This window comes from Glarea lozoyensis, assembly GCF_000409485.1.
Source record: "Glarea lozoyensis ATCC 20868 chromosome Unknown GLAREA3, whole genome shotgun sequence".
NCBI lineage: Eukaryota > Fungi > Ascomycota > Leotiomycetes > Helotiales > Helotiaceae > Glarea > Glarea lozoyensis.
The window spans coordinates 1,649,371-1,666,003 of NW_007360998.1; the positions used below are offsets into that span (position 1 = coordinate 1,649,371).

General features: G+C 46.6%; 7 protein-coding genes across 7 annotated transcripts; 4 read left to right on the plus strand and 3 right to left on the minus strand.

Annotated features, from left to right (window-relative positions):
- Positions 1-458: 458 nt before the first annotated feature.
- On the plus strand, positions 459-1,840 carry GLAREA_00522 (P-loop containing nucleoside triphosphate hydrolase; the record flags this gene model as incomplete). Its single annotated transcript, XM_008085280.1, has 5 exons — positions 459-573; positions 671-858; positions 966-1,123; positions 1,186-1,444; positions 1,496-1,840. The coding sequence occupies 5 exons, from the start codon at positions 459-461 to the stop codon at positions 1,838-1,840; spliced, it is 1,065 nt and encodes a 354-aa protein (XP_008083471.1).
- A 5,073-nt stretch (positions 1,841-6,913) lies between these two features.
- Positions 6,914-7,693, minus strand: GLAREA_00523 (C2H2 and C2HC zinc finger; the record flags this gene model as incomplete). The annotated part of the gene is made up of 3 exons (XM_008085281.1): positions 6,914-7,209; positions 7,295-7,432; positions 7,486-7,693. The coding sequence occupies 3 exons, from the start codon at positions 7,691-7,693 to the stop codon at positions 6,914-6,916; spliced, it is 642 nt and encodes a 213-aa protein (XP_008083472.1).
- A 255-nt stretch (positions 7,694-7,948) lies between these two features.
- On the plus strand, positions 7,949-9,730 carry GLAREA_00524 (Class II aaRS and biotin synthetase; the record flags this gene model as incomplete). The annotated part of the gene is made up of 1 exon (XM_008085282.1): positions 7,949-9,730. One exon carries the CDS (start codon positions 7,949-7,951, stop codon positions 9,728-9,730), a length of 1,782 nt encoding a protein of 593 aa, XP_008083473.1.
- Positions 9,731-10,227: 497 nt separating this feature from the next.
- GLAREA_00525 (HLH, helix-loop-helix DNA-binding protein) lies at positions 10,228-10,607 on the minus strand (the record flags this gene model as incomplete). Its single annotated transcript, XM_008085283.1, has 2 exons — positions 10,228-10,430; positions 10,493-10,607. The coding sequence occupies 2 exons, from the start codon at positions 10,605-10,607 to the stop codon at positions 10,228-10,230; spliced, it is 318 nt and encodes a 105-aa protein (XP_008083474.1).
- A 272-nt stretch (positions 10,608-10,879) lies between these two features.
- Positions 10,880-11,764, plus strand: GLAREA_00526 (ITPase-like protein; the record flags this gene model as incomplete). The annotated part of the gene is made up of 2 exons (XM_008085284.1): positions 10,880-11,104; positions 11,153-11,764. The coding sequence occupies 2 exons, from the start codon at positions 10,880-10,882 to the stop codon at positions 11,762-11,764; spliced, it is 837 nt and encodes a 278-aa protein (XP_008083475.1).
- Positions 11,765-13,056: 1,292 nt separating this feature from the next.
- On the plus strand, positions 13,057-13,896 carry GLAREA_00527 (uncharacterized protein; the record flags this gene model as incomplete). The annotated part of the gene is made up of 1 exon (XM_008085285.1): positions 13,057-13,896. One exon carries the CDS (start codon positions 13,057-13,059, stop codon positions 13,894-13,896), a length of 840 nt encoding a protein of 279 aa, XP_008083476.1.
- Positions 13,897-14,720: 824 nt separating this feature from the next.
- Positions 14,721-15,813, minus strand: GLAREA_00528 (uncharacterized protein; the record flags this gene model as incomplete). The annotated part of the gene is made up of 3 exons (XM_008085286.1): positions 14,721-15,213; positions 15,264-15,492; positions 15,549-15,813. The coding sequence occupies 3 exons, from the start codon at positions 15,811-15,813 to the stop codon at positions 14,721-14,723; spliced, it is 987 nt and encodes a 328-aa protein (XP_008083477.1).
- Positions 15,814-16,633: the final 820 nt, after the last annotated feature.

Genomic DNA, 16,633 nt, shown 5'->3' on the forward strand with positions numbered 1-16,633 from the left:
ACTTGGGGTCCATCTACCGTGCTCGATCCCCTGAACCCGGAATAAAAAGGTGTCTTAACGCACTGACACTTGCGCGCCCAGTCCATGTGTTGTAGAGCTTCCCTGGGTACTCCGTATATTTATTCTCGCTGGACGGCCATGATGATTCTTTGGACCTGATGAGCAACTGCTGACAGGCATTTTGGCGTCTTCCCCCCCCTTCCACTCCCCCTTCGACTGCATATGCCCCATGCCCCCCCGTCGCCTTTGATACATTAACGGCTGGAACCCTCTACGCTGCCGTGACTCGAGCACAAACATCCCATTCGAGCCTCTGGTCGCTATCACCGTCGCAGCAACCAGCCTGCCATCCTCCTCCAACAACCATCACCACCACCACCACCACCACCGTTTGCGAAATACCACCATTTCCCCCCGCATTCGCTCCCAATACCTTCACCACGCCTCAATCAATCAAGATGTGTTTCGGGGGAAGGAGGGGTGAGGATGAGTACAAGAAGAGTCGGGAAATCGATGCAATGATCCATCGGGACGAGAAGGAGATGGCAAAGGTCGTCAAGCTCTTATTATTGGGTGAGCCACCGCTTTCCCACAGCAATACCTAACGCGCCATTTTGTTGGCAGTCGCAACGACGAACACATGGCTAATTACCTGATTAATTCGCTGCAGGTGCTGGAGAAAGCGGGAAATCGACCATCCTGAAGCAGATGAAATTGATCTACACCAAAGAGGGCATCTCCAAGAGCGAAAAGGAGGAATGGCGAGTCATCATCTTCAACAACCTGCTCGATGGACTACGGATGATTATCGATGCCATGGAGGATATGGGTATCGATTTCCAATACGATAACACGACGGTGAGTGAGGACAGGATGCGAGACATGTCGTCGGTGTTGTGGACGGTCGTGCCGTGCTTGACTTGACAGCCAGCCACTAACGCCTGCTAACTATTTGTCCGATGTAGGTGCATCTACCAGTGATCATTCAAGAAAAGGACCTGCGACCGTTCGAGCCAATACCCACCGAATATCTTCGAGCATTTAAGGATTTATGGAAGGACCCGGGAATGAAAAAGGCCGTGGCGAGGGGAAATGAGTATGCACTTCACGATAATCTGGGATAGTAAGACAACCCCCACCAGCCTCGATATGTTTCAGGCGGGATGCTGATTCGCATGGGATTAGTTTCTTCGAAGACCTCGACCGATTGTTTAACAAAGATTTCGTGCCAACCGACCAAGATGTCCTCCGAGCGAGATTACGAACGACGGGAATCACAGAAACCGTGTTTGACCTGGGATCCTTACAATATCGCATGTTTGATGTGGGTGGACAGCGATCGGAAAGAAAGAAGTGGATTCATTGCTTCGAAAATGTCAACGCACTACTGTTCTTGGTAGCAATCAGCGGTTACGATCAATGTCTCGCGGAAGACAAGGACGGCGTAAGCAAGAATCCGATGGGTGAGAACGCACACCGCTAACGATCCATCTAGAATCAAATGCAGGAGGCTCTGATGTTATGGGAATCGATCGCGAATTCTCACTGGTTTAAGAATTCTGCGCTCATCCTCTTCATGAACAAGATTGATCTTTTCAAGCAAAAAATATCTGCCAGCCCTATCACCGACTTTGGCTTCTCTGACTTCACGGGAGACCCAACCAGCTGGCAGCAAACCAGCAAATACTTTATGGATAAATTCACGGCGCTAAACCGGAACCCGGCCAGAGATGTCTACGGACACTTTACCAATGCGACCGATACGGATCTTCTCAAGGTCACGATGAATTCGGTTCAGGATATGATCATTCAGAAGAATTTGCAAAAACTTATACTTTGAGTACGCCCAGATCATTTTGGATATATTGCTTTCTAATATCTTTAAAGATATTGACCCTGTTTCTGGGTATCATGTGCGAAACCATCCCGCCCACGCGAAAATCTATCCGGCTGTGTCGTGGCGCACCGTTTCTCACATCTCACGAATCTTGGAGGCGCATCAACCAGCCATTTACAATACCCCGATGCAACATGTTTGGATTTCGATATGGAGGAGAGGATGGACCAAGGTTTTGGCCACATTTGAATATTTCCCCTCGATACTGTACATCAAGGCGATCTGCTTGAGTTTAAAAGACCACCACCAATTTTCTCGAATTTCTAGCGACTGGAGGCATACTTTGGATTTCTGTGTATTTGGGATTCACTTTTCTCCCTCCAACGTGGTTGGGCTGGCACAGGCTACCGCTCAACGCCCTTCAGGATATGATCCTTTGAGCTATAATTCCCCTACGTCGAGCACATTTTAGAGACGGCGGTCTTTCCTATGAATGAGGTAGGAATAGTTTTAGAAGGAAAGAATGCTTCAAACTCCCATCACACATATGTAGATAGAGCAAAGAATTGCTTGTATTCTGAACCTCGAATTGATTCAACGTTTCACCGATGTCCCTTTCCAATCATCCCATTTATGAAACCTCATTTTTGACGGAGTGGGAAAACCCCGCATGTTTTAAAGAAACATCCGCAGAACGTAGCACACACTTGAGATCTTACACTCGCATGAACACAGCTGCACATTTGATAGGGAGCCAATCGCGAGGCTGCAGAAAAAAAAAGAAACGGTTCTTGCCTAAATGAACCCGCACACATGTATTACACATGGTTCCCTTTCCCAATGCCCAAAGAAGAAGGTCGGTCATACCCCGCCACCATTCTGCGGGTTCATCTGCCATGTTGAGTTGGTTAGTGGTCCAATTTCGCTTTAATTCGCTCTTGGTACGAGCGAGCAAAGGATTCCTTCGTGTGAGTTGGGGTCCGGGGATGCGACGAGCATGCGAGATGAGATGGACATGGCATTTGCAAGCGATTGGGATGTCGGGCAGGGCGTCTGCACCGTCTGGATAATGCCGAAAGGATTGCGTTTGTTTGTTGGGATGAAAACGTTATCCTTGTGTATTATTTGGTACTTCATTTGGACGTCTAACATTTTCAAGTTCAAGCGCGCTTTTCTCTCGATCGCTTACAAGAAATATGCAGCTATCCAACGCGGACTAATGAGCGCATCGATGTTCCAATCATTAGATCTTCAACGGTGGAAAACGTGTCGGGCCACGTGCGGAAGAGATAAGACATGCTTTCGTATAATAAAAGCGTGCTATAACTAGGACATAGCCAATAGAACGATGGATCTCGTGTTTTCTCCGACTGGTCACGTCGGTAGTTCTAGTTTTAGATGTGGTGCTACTTTTCTTAAATCAAGCATAAGTAACCTTAATATTAGTTGCTTCGGTGAGGGCATTTCGTTCACACTCCTCTTCAAGTCTTTAGCAACAGAAGAGCGGCCGGACTACATCAACCAAGAGCAGCAACACATAATCCTAGGAAATGAAGAGAATATTGGTATGGATCTTCAATGGTACATGTATGAAGATGGCGCAATCAGACTCAGTACCGTGATTAGGGCCAGCCAGCTGTGCCGCAGGTATGCAGCAGCAGCTTGTGCACAAAGGGATGCTGACTGGAGATGGAGAAGAGGGGATCGACTCTGCGATATCTCGATTCTCGACCATACTGTACGCAACCAATACATCGAGCCAAAGAGGCAAGATCACCACGCTTCGTCTGGAGACGAGGTAAGACTTTGTGTTTGGTTATCTGGAATCAAATAACCATCCTCCATGGCAAAAAGCAACTTTGTGCATGTACGACCAACAAAGGTGTGCATCGTGCGGCAGTTCGGCCGTCGAAGCGCCGGAGGACTCCATATTGGACTGTTGTCGCCGAATTGTCGGTGGTGGAGATGGAGGAGGTGGATGGAGAAGCGGAAGAGATCAGCGGGAGCGGGTGTGCCCGTTTGTCGAAGACAATTTTTCGCTTAAATTCCGACGTTGGTTTCCATTATTTCATTCGCAAGCCATGTGTTTGTCAAAGCTTTTCGGAGGATATTTCTATTTGAAGACTGACCGCTTCAAACTCTGTCGTTTCATGTGTCATGATCGAATGATACTGTGGGTGGGGAAACTTATGAAACTGGAAAACCTACTATTCTAATTATTGTGATGCAGATTTTACTAATGGTTCTATTGAAGCTTATGCATTAAATTTTGAGAATGTTCGAGGTACTCAGGTTAATATTCCATCACAACTCGTGTTTTTAGAATGTGCTATCTAAAAACCAACTTTCATACCAAATCAGTTTTGCTCGTCAAAATTGTGGCATTGTGCTAAGCGGGTAACGTCTACACTCCAGCTGCAACGCAGAGAAACAGCTAATCGAAACCTTTGCTGACATCCTTGGTGGCTCAAGTGCTAGTTTGAGACATGAGTAAAGATTATACTTTGTATAAAGAAATCGTTTCCAGGTATCTGAAACATGAAACAACGGGTCACCTTGTGATCCTATGACCTCTGGAATTTAGCTTAAGTTGAGACTTGAACAAAGCGAAATTCACAAGCAAGAAGCATACGATACTGCGGAACAGTCTCTGAAAGAGGAAATTGAAATATAGAGAGAGAGCCACATGGTCCTATATAGAGGACCAGAAAACGCCAACGAGCCATCCTTGGTACCTAAACACAGTCATCTATAATACCTTGACCACCAACTTCATTCCCTTCAGCAACAACCAATCGCAGACTTAACATATTTCTTATCTCAACCACAAACTTCGGTACTTTCAGCAGTGATTGCATCGGCGCACAATATCCCCGAAACATGTCTTCGGGCTCTCCCCTGCACCATTTGATATGCTGGTTTTGTAGATTTAGCAATCCATCTGACTGCAAAGAATGCGGATCATGCTCCAGGGTGACAATACCATCCATAGGGGAAAGAAAGATTATTAAAGGGATGTCATCCCATTTGGCACACTTGCCTTGCCACTACATAGGCAACCTACTTATACTCGTCCCGCGGGCATTGCTACCCTAATGACTTGGGCCGAAAGATCGTTTACAATTCGTATGGGTGATGGCAACAATGCGGCTCTTTTATACGATGCACTAATGGAGAAGTGAGGCTGTTTATTGTAGAAGCAGGTCAACCCGATATTCCATGAGTAGGAGTGTCTACAATCACTGCCCAGCACAGGATGCTTTTCGACCGACGGGTAGATTTGATTCTATGAGATGAGGCGGGTTGCAAGATGGCTCTAGTCTAATTCTATACACCGCGTAGGAGTTCAAGACCAAACATGACTGTAATTAACGCTAATTGAGATTCTAGATAGTTGGTTAGGAGTTCAAAGTCAATTCATGCTTATGATTATGACTTTTAGATGGAGGATCAGGGGTTTTCCTCCACCGACAAACACTTAATACATTATAGAATATTGAAATATGAGCAACTCGACATTGTGCAAATGAACAAGGAAGAAAGAGTATCATTTTAGCCTTCATCGACAAGATATCATTTGCACAGTATTTCTGCAAACAGCGGTGAAGTCATGGTTTTTTGGGATATGGTTGAATGAAATTCGTGGAGTTGATCAGCTGAAGTAAACAAAAAGCTCCGCAAGCAGTTCATAACTATACTGGACAATGAGATGAAAGCAATTTAGAAAGAAGATACCAAATGCAAGGATGTTTTCATGTCATGATTTTGTGCAACGAGGAATTATGCCCCCCAAAAAACAACTCGAAAAAAGCGCGCCAACCCAAGGCACTCAGAATTTGCGTTACAGCAACACGTATGGAACCCCCACCATTTTCCCTTTACAGAAAGTTTCCAACTTGAGCTTCTCTCGATGCTTGGGAGAGAGTTCTTGTACTTTCGTAATTAATCCACAGTGAACTACGCACAAGCATATGAGTGGCCACACTAGTCATGTTCTTTCAACGGGATATTTTGAGCTTAAAAATAACTTGAAACTTGATCAAATGCTATTTCCTGATGTCAAATTCTAACCAAGACAAATTACGCATAAGCCTCTTTGCGGCGACTCTTGTTCTTTCATCTGTGATTTTTCAGATTGCTGATTGGTGACATAGAGCGCGTTCCACATAGGATAGAAATTGTCAGGAATTAAAGGAAAAAAGTGCTTTCGGAGATATAAATGAATGTGGAGAAACTGCTATAACAATGAAGAATCGTAACAAAATTGAACAAAAATGAAAGACTTTTTGAGAAATAAAGATGCGTTGGGTTCGTACCAAACATCGGAAAAGACCACAATCTTGCCTTCTAAGCAAGGAACGAAGAATGTACTTTCAGCACTAAAGCTAATAACATATACCTCATTCCAGCTGGGAAATACATACTCAAGTTTATAATTCTGGATTCCCAACTCACTAAGGCATATTAGTTCTTTTCAAGTAACAGAATTGAGCCCCAACCACACTTCAAGAGGATTGTATTTTGGACAGAACAGTATTACGAACATGTTCTTGTGGAAGCCATCAAGCAAAAGAACCCAATAACCGCCCCGTTCGCAACGTCTAGAGCTGAACGACTTTTGGAAAATATGACATGCTGGTCGTTCATTAGCAAGCGCTGGATTCCTAACGGGGCCGGGAGCCAATGATAATGAGTCGTGCAAGCAAATAAAAGTAAATTGTGGCGTTCTAGGAAGTTCCTTAACTACAACAGGATTCCGATTAGGACTTAAAGAGTTTCACGTCAGACCTGCTCTCGCGCGAATGGTTGAAATTGGGGTGGTGGAACAATTTATTACAAGCGCTGTAGCAAGGTCAGTCGCTAATAAGCCTTAAGCTGGGTGCGGGAAATTTGCAACTGATTGTAGAGTACATTTTCACCAATAACTCCATCCTTAAACGCCATGACCAGTGAGAAATGCTCCATCCATCCAATAGCCGAGCCCTAATTTCTTTTGGTACGTTGCCATAATGATGTAGACGCATTGCTTCAGGTAATACCAAGATCTATCCTTCACGATCCACGTTTACCAAGCAATTACCTCCGGTCTGGTCCCTGATCTTGACCCGGGAAACCAGGAGGCGCTCCAGGCATTGGGGGAAACCCAGGCGGTGGCTGAAAGCCTCCTGGTAGAGGTGGCATTTGAAAATTTGGGGGAAGGCCACCTGGTGGTGGAAATGGCATGCCTGGTATTGGAAACGGTGGAGCTCCTGGCCCGCCAGGAAATGGGGGCATTGGCATACCGCGGCCTCCAGGAGGTGGTATCATTCCGGGTGGTAAAGCTCCAGGTGGTGGCAGCGGCATGCCCGGCATGGGAAATGGGGGAGGTGCACCTAGCAGTATGTTAGAGTTTAATCTCGCCAGTTTGATGGACAGTGAAGACGAGTAAGGAAGACGGAAATAAAACAGGGGACATACCTCCTGGAAATGCGAATGGGGGAGGTGGGTGGACTCCAGGATTTTGGCCAAGCATGGGATTTGATGAAGACTGCCCCTCGGCAGCATATGAAGATGTTATCGAGTCGATAACAGATTGAGCTTTCTCATGGCCAATCTCTAAAAACTCTCGTTAACAAGGCCTTGACGACGTAGCGAAGACAAAAACGTACGCTGGTAGTAATCCACAACATTACGCAGATGATTCCTTCCACTGTTGTGTGCTTTCCTAACACTCATCGAGTCATGGGTGAGATAGACATCGCAGTAATCGCCTGGTATCGTTAGTTGACATTCCTCCGTTTCGTGCTTAAGCTTGGTAGAGCTATAGAATTGCGACCGAGTTTGTGGAGGGACAGAAACGTACAAAAGACTAGTCATATGTTAGTAGATATCGCAACCACGTGGCGGGCGGTGGGCTTACATTTTGGCATGTTCGCAGATCTAGGGAAGTTGGTTGATTGATAGAATTGCGATATATTCTTTTCTGATGTTCGGTGAGGTTCGCGAATTCTAGGTTGCGCCGCGGCGCGCGATTTAGACCATCACGTGCAAACGCCTAGATCCTGGTTTCCCTTTTTGGAATGGAGCTCCACGACTCCAAGTAACACCTCCGCAAAGCGAATTTGCGCCGTGATGAACTCCTCGAGAGTTTCAGGAACAATAAAAACACATGTTACGCGGACGAGATTAAAACCGAATCTTAGATGGAGACGACCGAACAATCGCTATGGGTATTGCTCTGCTTGCGACGCTGCTGGCTTACCAGATTCGCCAAAAGCCAAAAAAAGTACTCCGACATTAAAACCCCTCGAACCCCCCCCAGCAGACCACAGGATTATAGGTGTTCAACGGGAATTGTTCACAACATCCAAATACAGCCCTGGATCCGCGATTTTCCTTCCGAATGGTACAAAGATATTCAATAGGCTCACAAACTTTCTGCGCTCGCAATATGAGCATTACGGGTTCCAGGAGGTTATCAGTCCAACCATCTACAAGAAATCGTTGTGGGAAAAGTCGGGTCATTGGGAGAATTATGCAGAGGATATGTACTCAGTGAGCGGCCATGGAGCTGAGGGGAAAAAAGAAGATCGCCAGGTTGGGGAGGATGAAGAGTATGGTTTAAAGCCTATGAATTGTCCTGGACATTGTCTGATATTTGCTTCTAAGAAACGAAGCTATCGAGACTTGCCCATCCGTTATGCAGACTTCAGCCCGCTGCACCGTAACGAATTGACTGGCGCCCTGAGTGGGCTAACTCGCGGTAGAAGGTTTCATCAGGATGATGGACACATCTTCTGTCGACCTTCGCAAATCCGAGACGAGATATCAAAATCTTTAGACTTCGTGCGACAAGCTTACGGCGTTTTAGGCCTGGGCTCGTACAGGCTCGCTTTGTCAACAAGACCGGCTGATCATTTCATTGGAACAATTGCAGAGTGGGACAACGCCGAGGCTGCTCTGCGAGAGTCCCTCAATTCAACACAGCTTCCTTGGACACTCAATGAAGGGGATGGTGCCTTTTACGGGCCAAAAATTGACATCATTTTAAAAGACTCAGATGGAAAAGAGCACCAAACTGCCACAATCCAACTTGATTTTCAACTTCCTAAGCGATTCGAACTCGAATATCAAGCTCCAGCGCCGGAACTCGAACAGAGGGGTATGACAACCAATGATTCGGAACTGCTGGCAGTTGAGGGATCGGTGACTCCAGTCATGATACACCGAGCTGTATTGGGGTCTGTTGAAAGAATGATGGCGTTGATGATAGAGCGATATGACACTTCCTGGCCGTTCTGGCTAAACCCTAATCAGGTTGTCATTGTAACGTTGAACGATACCCCTGAATTGGTCGAATATGCGCTAAAAGTCAAGAAAACGATACAAAGTGCTGACAACCGAACAACCGCTGGATTTCCATATAGCAACCTTCCTCAAGTGAACGGGCTTTCTGTGGCGATAGACAATAATCCTGAGCCATTGAAAAAGAAGATAGCTGATGCAAAGTCTAAGAAATTTGGGATCATAGTTGTTGTTGGTAATAAGAATATCGATCAGCAAAACATCAACGTCGATTTCGCAGGTTTGAGCAAGAGCCAATATGATGTTGCAAACCACCCCATATTGCAAACTTGGCTCGAGGGACAGTCGAAACCCAAATCATCAGGCACGGCTATCAAGTCCGCCCAAGTCACACATGAACCTTCAACCACAGAACAAATCCTTGAGGTCACAAAGGCCAAGCCTGAATCCGAAATTCTTGAGAGAACATTAGAATCAGACGGCGGCAAGAGTGTCGCGGAAAATAGTAAGCCACCAAATCCTCTCACCACAAAGCAGTTGAGAAATGTCGACTTAAGCCCGGCAAATTTAAGGGTGATACTTGAAGACTTGCGAGCCGCTTACGTATAGGAAAACCCAAAGTTGTAAAACAATGTACTATAGATTACATGTAAGATACCATGTCTAGACGGAAAACCTTAACTCGATAATTCTTATGTACTTACATCGGGTTGTACATGTTTGGATTGCTCGTTTTCCTCCATCAGTGTCTCGAATCAGGTTGCCACTAAATTGTAAGAGATAGCATGTTAACCTAGCATAAATGTGTATTCTCAAAATCTGCCAATTGAAGACTAGTAAAGCTGTTACTCCAGCTCACATCAATGCTGTTAGGTTGTACCTAAAGTGATCCATTGACGTCTGAGTGGGTATGCGAAATGAGTCGAAACTCGATCATTATCTAATCTGATACATATACGCTCAGCTGATAGTACAATCGGCAAGTGTTTGCTCCGTATGCTGCGTCGTTGATGTTCTAAACAACTGGCAAAGTAAGAAACCCGCAGTAGTATGTCTATCTTCCGAACTTGACAACCGACCATGACAGCTCCCACCAATTTTTGTTGTCATCGCCTCATTCCGTCATCAACCTGACCTCCCAATTCTTCAATTTTGGCCACCAACCTCCGTCTCTCATCCAACTGGGCTCGCATGAAATCAACCGTTTTCTTCAGAACCACGCTTTCACTACGGCCCTGCCCCTCTAAGCCAGGAACCAGCTCGGTCAGACGATCAAAGCCTTCGCGAATCGCTTGTCGGCGCTTTTGTTCTAGAATATGATTTAGCTTCAATTTCAAGTGGACCCACAGGGCGAGGGAAAGACGTGTATACCAGATGCAATGTGGTTTGCCTTCTTCTCGTGTTCAGAAAGTCTTGGTTTCTCATCCAGATTGCCGTTTGAAGAACCGGCATTAGCAGATCCCTCGCGGGTGGGTGATGCAGACATAATGTCTCGTTTTCAGGTAAACGTCTATCATCTGAGGATTACCGTCGTGAGCGAATCATTCTTTTCAAGACGAGAACAATTCCGAACGATATGAGGGTGGTTCTGCTAGGTCAGAGATGTCTTCGATCACATGCGCTTGACGGAATTGCAGCTCTCAGCCTTGTCGGGTGAACCACGGTTAATTTATGGGGAGAGGCTTTACAACTTCGCGAGGTTTCGAATGCCGTACTGAAATATTAGACATTCACCTAACCAGTCTACGACCCGAGAAAATGTCTGATAAGATAGTAGAAAAAGACGCCTCGACAGCTGCGCCTTCCTATGATGCGGCAGCCGTACAACACGGTGCATTACCTACACGAAATGGATCCGTAGAGCGCAGAGGCACCTTGCAACGCGGCCCCTTTTTCCTCGATATACCCGTTTTAAACCAATTGAGAGGCAAGAGATGCATACTGGCATCACAGAGTCCACGGCGAAAACAGATACTCGCACCGGTAGCTCCAAGTGTCTGTCGTACCTAATTTGAAGCTGATCACATCTAGCTTGGGTTAAATTTCGAAGTCACTCCTTCAAAAAAGCCAGAAAACCTTTCCAAAGAAGACTTAGGACCTCTCCAATATGTCTTGAAAACGGCAGAACAGAAGTGCTTGGATGTGTACGAATTGGCGCTGGAAAATTCTATGAAGTCGATACCGGATCCTTCACTTGTCATATCGGCGGACACCATTATAGTTACCAACTCTGGTCGGATACTTGAGAAGCCTCGTAGTCAAGCAGATCATATTGCGATGTTGAAGATGCTTAGAGATCAAAAGTCACACAAGGTCAATACGGCCGTTGTAGTATTAGCCCCGAGAGAGGATGCCAGAGATCCAGGATACAACTTCGAGACATCGGTGGAGGAGACGAAAGTGTTCTTTGACGAAAGTGTCAGCGATGAGTTGATCGAGGCGTATGTTAGGACAAGGGAAGGAGTAGACAAAGCTGGGGGCTACGGATTGCAGGGCATGGGAAGCCTATTGGTAGAGAAGATCGAGGGGAGCTCAGATAACGTTGTGGGATTACCTCTAAGGGTCACTCTAGGCTTGATTGAGAAAGCGGTCTTGAACACAGGCGACGAGGAGGACGAAGCCGGAGATGCGGATGATGAATAGGCGAAATAATACTAAGCCTTGCATTCTCTGGCGTTGGGGCAAATTGTTTGTTTTTCGACCAAGGTAGGAGCGTCAATGTGCAACCATCCTGATCGTGGCGGCCTTCCTGCAGGCCGGATAGAGGAACCTTTCTTGGTATGTCGTTATGTCGGCTATGAGCGCTTCATCGAAACTCAGTTGTGACTCGGCAAAACTCTTCCTTCAACCTGTTAACCTTTAGAGCTCCCTCCATTTCGTCTGGAACATACCTAGGTACTCAGAATCCTTTAGCCTCGTCGGTAAGAAAGTCGCCTTTCTCCACCGTCCGGTGCTACTAAGGTCGCTTATGGCTATCTTCATTGTCTTTCGTTCGTTCGTATCTCGTTGCAACAGCCCAAGCCATCGTCTCCAATCTTCAGCGCCAACGGTGCATGAGACTCGAGAACTTGGGAAAATGGTGTATCTGTCACCCGGAGATCGCTCCTATTAAGAGTGTAGGACTCGATATGGTGCGAAAAGTTATGAGAAATGAATGGCACGTGATCTTTTATCGGCCGTAATGAGCGCGGACTTTGGAGGTTTGATGTTGTGCATTAGATTTTGCAGTCGGCCAAGTCTGGTGATGCGCTTGAGATATTGTACATGCCTTAAGAGTGGGTAATGTCTGAAAGTAGATGGTAGACGAGATGAAGAGGATCAACTTCTATCGGTTTAGTCTCGCCATGGCCGAGCAAAGTAGGATTAAACGCAAACGCCGAACGAACTAAGTCGAAAAGAGCTGACAAAAGATAGAATAGAGTGTACTCTCGCATTTTTCCGGATGTTCTCTTCACAATGTACCAGCATGTCTTCTGCAACCCTTTCATAGCGCATTACGCACCTTACTCAGTCATCGATCTCAAGCACAAGAGCTTCCCCCTAAACCCCTCGGCTATGATCAATCGCTTGTTGTTGGCCGGTCAGCGGTCCAATTGAAGTCTCAACGGCCTCGAGTTGTCCCGTTCGAACATGCACTCCATACTGCTTGCCACAATTGACACGTAAATTTACAAACCGCAGCAACCCCTTTGTAACAAGATGTCGTGTGCCAACAGCCCAATTCCACTTATCTCCGTCCAAACTCGAGGTTGCACAGTACCGAGGAGTAGGATGTGCCGCGCAGGGGTCGCGAAGCGAGCCAGAAAACAGATCAAAGAGGGGACAACATATCTTGGTAGACAGCCACAGGAAGACGATATATGAAGAGCGCAATCTGCTTTTGTCATCAACCTTATACACGATCTTGGAAACCATTCCCCCGTTACACGCTCAAGATGGCACAAAATTCATTTCCCCTGTTCTCTCAGCTCCCACTCGAGCTTCGGCTTCAAATATGGCATCACGCCTTGCCGCCGCCATCACAAGTTTACGAACTTAGCATGTATGCAGCGAATTTCTACGCAGCTGCAGCGCTGGACGACGAGATAGATGAGTGGGCTCTTCCAGAGGGATATCTGGGCGATTTGTGGAATATCCTACAGATCCCAAGACGCTCCACGCCTGGCATATATCAAACCTGCCAAGAGGCACGCAGACTCAGCCGACGACATTACATCGCCCATGAGCGAGGCTGGGAATTAAACGACACCTCACTTATCCCCTATGTTGAGAAACAGCAGCAGCCGGTTAAGGGCGATGCAACACTTGATGTTATCTTTCATCATCAAGTGCCTCATCCAACGACATCAAGACGCAAATCACATATCTTATGTTCCAGTGACGACCTCATCCACTTCTTACCATTTGACGACAGATTACGTGACGGCACCGAGTTTTCAACACGAATCATCTCAGACGACGAGCTTGTTCAAAGATTCGAAGGGATACGATATCTAGCCATCTCATTACCAGATCTCGATGGTTGGCTTTGGCAATGCCCACGCTCGAGACTGTATTTCTCTCAGGTGGACGTACTGTTTGTGTTACGGAAAGAGACGGAGTGTTCGGAGAATTATAGTATTAATTGGGACAACTATCCGAAACGTGTGAAGAATTATTCCGGTCAGGCAACGGATTCGAATCCGATTGCGGCGAAGAGTACAATGTTTGTGGAGACTTTGGAAGCAGCGGTGCTGGAAATTGAAAAGATTGTCACTCGACAGGAAGGTAGTTAGCGGCTTGATATCCTCCAAACAATTTAAGCTTTGATAATGTCATTTTGCTTCTCCGTCGTGATCTTACATAAACGGGCACGGAGAATATACTGCATAGTACAAAGCCGAGCACCATTTCTAGCACTCTAGCCCGGGCATCATCACTTAAACTTCTTTTGAGGTCAAGCGGCTATGAGTGACTGTACTAAGCGATCATAAGGTCTGGTTTTGAACATAGCGAGCGATAAAATTGATATCCCTCGGTAGGATAGCCCTGGCAGCAATGTAGCATGCATCGTGACGGAGACGATGTACACGGTTTTGGGACCTCATAAGAGGTATGGCTATGGGTGCTAAGACTGCTATCAAGACCTTGGGCGAATGTGGTGCCAACATGTTCGCTAGGCCTTGAACTGATGAGCATTTTCATACTTTGTACTCAATTGTTATGACGACAGGCCCCTGATGCCATCTAGAACTTCTGAACTACAGTATTCTCGTGCTTGTATTGGCTCAGGCAATAGTAACACTCAAGTGCCTGTCTAATACCATTCCTCCATGAAGCAAAACTATCTATTTGGAGTCAGGACAGCGTCGATTGTGACGAGCGACATCATCACAGTAAGTGATTGGTATGCCGCGACTTCAGATACATAATTGCTCCAGGTAGTATCGAAAGATGGATCAATATTCAAGTGAAAGCCATCAACTTAACTTAAATATGGCGTCTGATATAGCCTGCTAGGCTGAGATCGTGAATGATTAGGAAGCCCCTTCGCTTATCAATGTGATGACTGTTCTTAGATATTGGTTTTCACCAGCCATAGTCAATAAACGTTTAGCATTCAGATCCCAAAGAGACTGGTTCCCTCTCCCCCGCCTGCTCTTAATGTCAGGTTCGTTACGACGTTACCCACCTTAGCTTTTATTTCGTTGATGGGAACATGAATTTGGGATAATTGACTGTTGTGTTTTTGGAACAGATCGCTTGTGATATCCTTCGTTTCCTGAGAAGGAGCTTTCAACGCCCAAGCTATGCTGATATGGAATGCGCTTGAAGGATCCCCAAGGCCTGTCCAATCGGATGCAATCGTTGGTGCCTTACTCGAACTTGTGCTCTTGCCATCTGGCCTCCGGAGTCTCTTTGGGCTTGGAGTGTCTTGTGGCAGCTTTCTTGCATACAGCGGGGGCTGGCCAAATATTCCGACGGCATCGTTACACAAATGAAGAAGTTTGTTCAAACCGTCGTGAGGAGGTTTCAGCAACCTTAGAACAAGAAACCAGCGCGTGTTATCAAAATTCGAAACCCAATCTACGCCTGAGATGGTGACGTCGAAGCTAAGGGGTTAGTGATAGCACTAAACACTGCGGGAAGAACATTGACTTACGGCCGAATTCCACATGTACGGATCACCCGCTCCAACAGCTCAACAAAGTTTTCTTTGTCCGCAGTAACCAAGCCTATGGGTCGAGAAAGACTGATGTGAAGAGGCAAAGGTGCCCCGAGGTCACTGGACAGGAAAGAACATATGGCGAAGTCGTTTTGAGTGGCAGTGGCTTCTATGAGCTTTGCTAAAAAGTCGCTCACTACTATATGTTCTGTCGTCGGAGGACACCCTCACATGGGTTAGTGAAGCTCCCCTGATCTGGCGAGGTTATGACGGAGAACGTACACTCGATGTAGAGATGTGTCGGCCAATTTCCCTCAATGTGAGGTGTCCCTCTTTTTCGGCCACTATGTAAACTCGGGTCATCTCTCGTACTAGCCCTCGTCGTGGACGCATAAAGATCATGGAATTTCGAAGGCAATGGAGGGAGATTCTCAAATTCTTTGGTGTCATGTTTGCGTTTTCCTCCTATGACTTGGTCCTTAGATGCGGTTGAGTTTTTGGGGTTGTCTTCATCGCTGGAAGAAGAAGTATAATCAACGAGTGCCATGCTGTTCGAACGATGGTCATGAGATTTGAATGAAAGATGCAAGTCACGTTATTGGACGTCCAGTTTGACGTGGACGTGTACTTCGCTTGCTATTTTCAACAACGGCATCGAGGTCGTTTTAGCGCCAAGAACGGCGGCACCGTTGATAGAATTCAGATCGATCTAATGTCTAGGCACGGACCGGGCCAAGTCACGGGACGGCGGGGACAACGCAAAAGGACGCGCAAACGTCACGACCGGCAACGAGGGAGCGCCCTGTTAACGCCGACCTTGGGCCTTGGAGCCCCGTACTAAGCCAGGAACTCCGTAAAGGATGCACTTGACAGCGCAGTCTGAGTTTGGAGTATAGCTGTAACTCATATAAATGCCTCGTGCGATTCGGTACATGAAGAACACCAATTTAGAGTTTTCTGTATTCGTACTTCGTACTGCTCAGTCCGCACGATGTGCGCATAGTGGAGTTATTATTAGACATCTTTCGAGTCTCGATGCCACCACCATATCTTCCCCGAGACTGCCGAGATGATGTGGAAGAGTGGTGCCTGGTTATTAAGGTCTGACGCTCATCTGTACATACAAACGGTTCAGGCAGCGATGGAAAAGACCCAGCATTTTCATCAGCGAATGACGTACCCTCCCCCCCCCCTTGTCATGCAGCAGTCGACGCTCGTCCGTGCCGTTGAAGGCCCTTGCCGATGCTGTGCTGCTTGACAGCACACCCGGACTCTCGACTGCTTGACGGCGTTCATATCTCTGCATCCCCCCATGAGGTATCTCTCTCAACCTGCTTCCTGCTTCACTTTACTCCATTTTCACCAAT